At 48.0% G+C, this 7,500-nt stretch overlaps 1 protein-coding gene across 8 annotated transcripts in view; it reads right to left on the minus strand.

The window, feature by feature from the left end:
• ptprma (protein tyrosine phosphatase receptor type Ma) overlaps positions 1-7,500 on the minus strand; it is a 206,421-nt gene that overhangs the window by 108,951 nt on the left and 89,970 nt on the right. For all 8 annotated transcript variants that reach the window (XM_062521014.1, XM_062521011.1, XM_062521013.1 and 5 more), the window contains exon 7: positions 3,995-4,288. In XM_062521014.1, the coding sequence (XP_062376998.1) occupies positions 3,995-4,288 (294 nt within the window). The remainder of the gene's footprint in view (positions 1-3,994; positions 4,289-7,500) is intronic.

Genomic DNA, 7,500 nt, shown 5'->3' on the forward strand with positions numbered 1-7,500 from the left:
TCTGTCTGTCTCTAACGCTCTCTCTCTCTCTCTCTCTCCCTCTCACTCTTTTCAACTCAGACAACCTTCCTCTGGTTAGCGGAACTCAATTTCCTCGTGAGATCCAGGAGCCCCACCTAATTCAATGGAGCTTTAATGGAAGGTCTTCCCCATACTGCCCGGTCAGATAGCAAGCCATTCAGGTGACCTACTAGGCTGAGATCATTACTGACAGAAATCCTTGTTATTTAGTGCTGGGGTCACAACAATGACTGTCACCGTGTAACTCCTGCCGCTCCGATTTCCATTAATTGGAAAACTCGCCAGGTCGCTGACCTCAGCTTTTAACAGGATCCTGAGGATCCTGTCCGTCTGTGACCTTGGCCAGAATGAGCACTGATGGTGTTAGAGGAAGCGTATGGGGTGGGTGAGACTTAGCGACAGCCCGGAGCCAGAGAGATTGAGGGGGGGAAAAAAGAAATTCTTTAGATTTTCTCATTTAAAGCTGTCGTTTAGTGAAGCTCACCTTCGACAGACTCGGTCAACTCAATCACAGAGCTGAATGCAGCAAGGCAGTCAACACAGAGAAAAGCGAGCCAGTGTATATAAGAGACATGCGCGCACCACTCTTTATTTTAAGCCCAGAGACTGAATCTCCCTTTGCTTACATTTTTCTATTTATTAATATCAACCTTGGCAAGATTTTGTGCAAATTGGAAGGGAGTTTGTTCAATCAGATACAGCACACAGTTTGGTAAACTGCCTTGTCCTTGATATGAGTTTTGTCAACACTATCAGAAGGGGGGGGGGGATGGGGGGCGGGCAAGTAAGTAGCTTCTGCTGGGTACAAAGAACCAGGAGGAGACAGACAGAGTGTGAGAGGCCTCTCCTCATCGCATCACAGGCCTGTGCATCCAGGCCAGCTGTTGGGTACTCTGGCAGCATCAGCCCAGAGAGTTGTAGCAAGATTAACCAGCCTAATCAGCTAGAGGCACTTCATTACAAACATCCCAACGGCTCGGAGCACTTGGCAATTACGCTTATCGATATATATACACACCTTCAATTAAATCTCTGCAGAAATATTTATTAATTTATTTGTTTACTTATCGATGCATTAATTTATTCATCTGTTTATTTATTTATTTTCAACCTTCCCAACTACTCTGGCTTAGCAGCCGTATAACTCTGCGGCGCGGTGCAGTTTGCACTCAAGAGAGTGACTGAGAGAGAGTTTGTGCGGAAAGGTATTTCAGGGTTACATTTCCAGGGTTAGCTTTCCGCTGCGTCGCAGCTGTCTGCCGGGTCAGCAGGGGGAGCCGGCGATCACAGAGGGCACAGACAGGTATGCAGGTATGACAGGCATGTTTATAAATCAGCCGTCCCCTCTTGCGAGAGGGAAGAATTCAAAGGGGCCTGGGTTCACCAGGGGAGGCCGTGGCGGGTCTTGGCATGTGTGCCCGGTGCATGCTCCGACGCGTTTGATCCCTGCCCTCCCCAGACGCCGCCGCCACCGCCGCCTTTGCAGCCCCTATTTGAAAAAAGCACCGCTAGGGCCCCTGAAACTTGGTTGAGCAGTTTGTTTACATTTATTTGCCAGATTGCTATCTTTAATCCTCCACCAAAAACACTTTCACTGCTGTCTGATCGTCTGACCTGACAAGGCCTCAGCCTACGCAGTCTCTCCCATTTCTGGGTCTGGTGTGCATCTGCTCCTGTTGTTTTTGTTGGTGGATGTGCATCTGTGAGATGATCTACGATGGGGCAACTGCGCGGCTTGACCCGATAAGTGCATCAATAATCAAAAGGTGATTCATGTAAATGGGATTTTTGCAATCGCACTCGATTTTGCGGGGCCGAGGCGGCTTCCAGTCCATTGGCCGCGCCGCATCACGTGACATGCTAATGATGGGTTTTGAGCGTGGGGCTAATGGAAAAGCAATTAGCGGCCAGTGTGGGCGGCAGCCGCGCACCGCTAGCCCGCACATCCCCGCCGCTGGACTAATCACAACAGCCATTTAGAAGAAGAGTCATTGCACCTGTTTAATTACTGTGATAATTGCAGGCCATTCGTTCCTTGGCCCAGGGGGGGTCCCGTGCTTCCTTGCTAATGCGCTAGCTGCTTCAGCGAGCCCTTTATAACGCTAATGTTTTCCGCACGCCATTAAGGGGGAGACACGCCTCGCTCCCCTATGGCGGGAGTACATCCATCGGCCGGTCGGTGCGTGTCAGGTGCAGCGTCGGCTTTCGCTTAGTTTGCACAGAGGAGACGAACGGGGGAGTTATGGGGTGGCAGGAGGGTAAACAACAGCAGACCATAATGAATATAGCATTAGCTGCTTAATGAGGGTTCTGCTGATTTAGCTACAAACAAACATTCCACCAGTATACGGGGACCTGTTGGCAATCCCCTTTAGAGGGGGAAAAACATGAAAGGAATGGGGCAAGATGGGGAGATGAATGTGTTTGAGAATGAAACCCCCTTCTGGGGCCAAATTACCAAGACATTTTAATGCTGTCATCTGCGATTTAGTTCAAATCATTTCCAGTAATTTGTAAAATGTGTTGGAAAATAAAGAGGACTAATTAGTTAACTTCTGCCACGACAGAAATGGATGTGTCTTCTTATCTCTTTTACGTCTACAAGAACAAATGTGGGGATATTTCTAATTTATAGCTTGGGAAGCAATGCCTACTCAGCCGAAATTTATTTCTTGTATCATTCACCGAATCCTCAAGATGTCTGAAAAGCCAAGACACGGAGAGGATACTGACACAGTTTGTCTCTACAGATGACCACAGTGAGTCATCCGCATTCGTCTCCCGGGCCCAGCACACAAAGCCCACCTGTTCTCTAAACACGGCTTGCTGTGAGACGACAGCGACACCATCATCCATCACCAGCCACCAAGCCCCCCCCCCTCCCCTTCATCCCCAGGAACCCGCGACTGGGGAGCCAGGCAACCTGCTGCACAGTGACAATTACCACAGCTAAAAGATGACATCCCTCCCTCCCTCTCTCTCTCTCTCTCTCTCTCTCTCTCTCGCTTTCTTTCTCTCTCTCTTGACACTGAAGGCATCAGGCTATCACTCTGTGTTGCGGTATGTGCTAGCAGAGCCATGCTAAGCCTAATCCCCCTGCTGCCGTAAGTGATTACTACCCAACAACATGCTTCTCCCTCTGCAGCCCCCACTTCCTGACCCCAAAGAGACCCATTCAAGATGGAGGTCATAACATCTCTAACGGTGCAAGGGATCATGACAGACTCTCTTTCTGGAGGCTCCCAGGACTACTCCTTAGGACCGGAAAGGGGTGGATGGGGGTTTGGGTGTGGGTGTGGTGTATTAGGGCTCTCCATCATGTGTAGGTGGACGCACAGAATGCATTCTGAATAAGGGGAATGACCCACAGATGCTTTTCATTCATTTTCTAGCAGGTCAGCCGAGTTCAGGGGCCTCCAAGTCAACTACGAATGCATATGTGTGGGATTAATGAAAATAAACATCTCACTTCCTTATCATATATCTCCTGCTGGAGTATGGCACCGTATGATTCTATTCATCTAACTAAATAAAACACAATAAAAATGAAACGGCAATAAACTTAGCCTGGGTTGCCCCTGGTTCTGTGACCTATGTGGTGATTTCCAATGAATTCTTCTGTTGTAGTAATACATAGAGTATTTCTATCCCTCCCCACACTCAGGCCCATCTGTCTCTCTCAGGCCCTGTTTACACAACACCGTTTTTTTTGCAAACAATCATTTTTTTCATCGATTACGCCTTGCGTTTTCACGATGCCAGCAGTTTCGGAGGCTGAAAACGATAGTTCTTGAAAACGGCTTCTCAGACTGTCTGTCGGTCTCTCTAAGTATTTGTGTTATATAAATAAGAATCTTCAAATTATTTTGGGCAAAGTACAAGGGTCACCACATACAGTATCAATCTTCTATCCATGATCATCAGCATTCGGTTTCTCTTAGCATTAGCAGGACAGTGGGAGAGTCTGACTCACCAGCACACTTGGTTCTGGCACGCAGTGCAGGTCCAGGCGCCCCAGTGCCCCCTTCATTGGGTCGGGTCAGAAGCACGCTGATCTCGTACTCGGTGTCTGGGTCCAGGTGGCCGATCTTGTGGGTGGGCTTGTCCACGGGCTGGTTGTCGATGAGGCTTCCGGTGACGGTGCGGTACTCGACCTCGCGCTCGATGATGGGCCCGTCTCCGTTGATGGAGTTGGCGTTGAGCTGGATCCACAGGTAGGTGGCGCCCACGGCGATGAGCTGAGGGGGAGCGATCGGAACCGGAGGTTCTAGAAGTCAAAACGGAACGAAAAGTTAGAAAAGAACAGAACGTTTAACAATGAGCGCGAAGCTAACGTAGCTAACAGTGCTCGTTAGCGCTGTAAGTCCACCACTTAGTCAGTTGGCTTTGTTTTACAAGTTGAGAGAGATGACATTAATATTCTAGGTGAGAACAACACTAAGGCTTCTGAAGTCCAGATCACTTTCTATTCCAGGCGATAGAGGTGTGTGTGCGTACCATGGTGAGACTCCTATTCATCTGATGCCTTGGGTTTTATCTTAAGTAGGTGCAATTAAAGTACTCTGAGCTCACCGCACAAAAGGGGGGCTCTGTGATTCCCAACATGGTGAGGGAGCTTTTGTGATATGGGGGAGATTTGAAAAGAGCTAATGAGTTAAACCAATTAATTTCCTGACCTTCATCGTTTCAGAACCGAGAGGAATTTCATTACCCGTCACCCCTGTGGTCCTGCTCCACTTCTCTCGCGACCTATTTTTTAGTCCTACACACACACACATCCTCTCTCTCTCTTTCTCTCTCTCTCTCTCTCTCTCTCTAACACACACACACACACACACACACCCTTGCAGCAGAAGTGTGTGTGATTAGGAGCTAATAGAGCACAAAAAATCTATTATGGTGATAAGTGATTTGGGTATAAAATAAAGCGTAACTTGAACAAATGTATGTTTCTGTGTTGCTTCCGCGTGGCAGGCTAGGAATGTTATTTTTTTTTATCCTTTGTTGAGCATGGAGGTATTTCTGCTCACGGCTGTTGTTTCATTTTAGCGTCATATATTATATCTATTATGATGAGTAACTTGCTTATGGGCACCATTTTTCCTCATAAAGAACACGCCCTGTAGGCCTTCACAATTGATGACTGTCTGACGGGAAAAAATCCAGGTCTGGCATTTTTCTGAGTAAAAAAACTCTTTAGCATTTGAAAGTCAATACGCATGAAGACAAGCCATTTGTCATCACTCACTGTTTGTTTCTGCGACAAGGTTAAGCTAATGAGATGTGCCCCCCCCCCTCCCACCACCACCACCACCTCCCCCCCATGTCTTATTTTAGACTGCGTCTGTATGAAATTCGCTCACAAAGGGAGGCGTCAGGCAGGTTTCAAAGCTGTAGTGGAAGCGCCGTAGGCATTCTGACACCTACAGGGGCCTGTAGTGTAAAAGAAACATGTTTTTTGGGGGGGGAGGGATATGATATTGATTGGAACCGCGGAGAACACCAATTACTGGTGAAGTAATGGGTCATCCATCTTCCTGACAGGCCCGCGTGCAGGTGTGACCAGAGCAGGGAGATGATGAAGCCGAGAGGAAAACAAGGATGTCTATGAGCTTTCCCAAACTGGATCGTTGTTTGAGAGAGCACGCGGGCACTCCTGCTCACTGTAAAATTCCCTGAACCGACAGGACGCTGTCAATTACTTAGTCACTTCTCAGCGCGTTCAAATAAACTCGAGTGGTTAAAATCTGGGCAAACTTGTAAAACACCTCTAAAAAGTCCTGTCGTAACTGTCATGGTGAGAAGACGTTAAACTATTCAATTTGACCTCCATTAACATTCTCTGTATGGCTCGAGGCACTGTCTCAGAGTTCTCCAGACTCTCCAGAGTTCAATCATGTCCTATTGGGCTCAAAAACATCCCTCTTTGTCTAGAGATCCAGTAACTTAAGCAGAAATCTAACATCTGGCAGTTTTAATCTCTCTTGTTCTCCCTCCTCCCCTCTGTCATCTCGTAACTCAAGTCTCCGGGGGTCTCAAGTCTTACTTCTCAATTTTCAGACGGCAAGACAGGGAACAGGTGGAGACATTTCGCATTGGAGACAAAAAGAAAAAAAAAAAAAACACAGAGAAAATATTCAGTGCCACCTCCACTGGACGGACTAGCTTAACATGAAGTGACATTTCAATCTGTCCGCCCGATGGGTTTCACGGCGTCAGGGCGAGGACGTCCAGGTGGAGGTGTCACCGGGGCCCACGCAGCTGTCTGTGTCTCGGGTCAGGGCTGTCATTGTGTTTGCATGGCTGAGAAAGACATCAGCGCCAGCCAGTCGGGTCTGCGATCGTTTTCAGAGCAGCGGGCACCGCGATCGATCGTTTCTCGCAGACCTCCTCCGGCCACTGCCACGGCCAGTGACACGTGCGATAATGCGAAAACAAAAGGTCGAGATGCTTCATCAAACCCCACGGCTGACGCGTCACGCTTGCCCACTGACATATCTATATGGATATTGATCATATCTGTAATGAGTTAAAAACACAGACCTGGCTCCATTTCATTTCTGGTCAATAGTTCAAGACCTGCGAGAGTGGGGGAAGTGAGGGCATATGCTGAATCTGAAATAAGGTTAACCCCTTTCATAATTTCACCTTTTAAATGATTAAAAGGCCAGTCTTTCACATAATGAAATCTAGAATTAAGATTATGGGTTACTGAAATTGAAGAAGAAGTTGTGAAAGAAAGAAAGAAAGAAAATACACACTGACACTCTGCTTATAACTTTGTGAAACTATTTTTCACATTGCAGTGTCTTAACACTTTCAGCCTTGGTAGTGGCCTCTCTGAGGTCAAAGGGCGCGGAGCAGGCAGGCGATGGCTTAGCCAGGCATTAGCGGACGCACGCCTCTAGTGTGGACGCAGGGTGTGGCGTGCTTGTCGCCAAGGCCGCTGTCGCCTAGCAGCTGTCGCCGCCACAGTGCTGACCGAGCAGTTGTGTGGCGTGGGATGTTTAGCGGGAGGGCACAGCTGTGTGTATCGTAGCCACGCTTGCCCTACCGCACCTGCCAGACACACCCGCGGCAGGCAGCGACCGCGACCGACGCGGGGCCCTATATTTAGAGATGGCCGTCGCCCTGCAACCCTGCTCCCAAAACCAGCACCATCTCCAGATATCTGTTCCAAAATGTCTTTTCGCCATCCCAAGATCCTGGCCATGTTTCCTATTAAGGAACCCATTTGGTCAATATTTAGGGAGTATAAAAACAGCCTCCCTCTGGGCATGTGTGTGTGTGTGTGTGTGTGTGTTTTCTTTTTCATGTGGATATTTTGGTGCGTGTAAACATTTTTTTGTTAAAGGCCAGCAGTACTTTCAAACCTTCAAACATGGTTTTACTGAAAATTGAGCTGTGTGATAGCCAGGTTTATTCCAATAGCAAGAAAGAGTGCATTTCACAGACTGAAACACTTTTGGAAACAAAATG

Source organism: Sardina pilchardus, chromosome 19 (assembly GCF_963854185.1).
Source record: "Sardina pilchardus chromosome 19, fSarPil1.1, whole genome shotgun sequence".
Taxonomy (NCBI): domain Eukaryota; kingdom Metazoa; phylum Chordata; class Actinopteri; order Clupeiformes; family Clupeidae; genus Sardina; species Sardina pilchardus.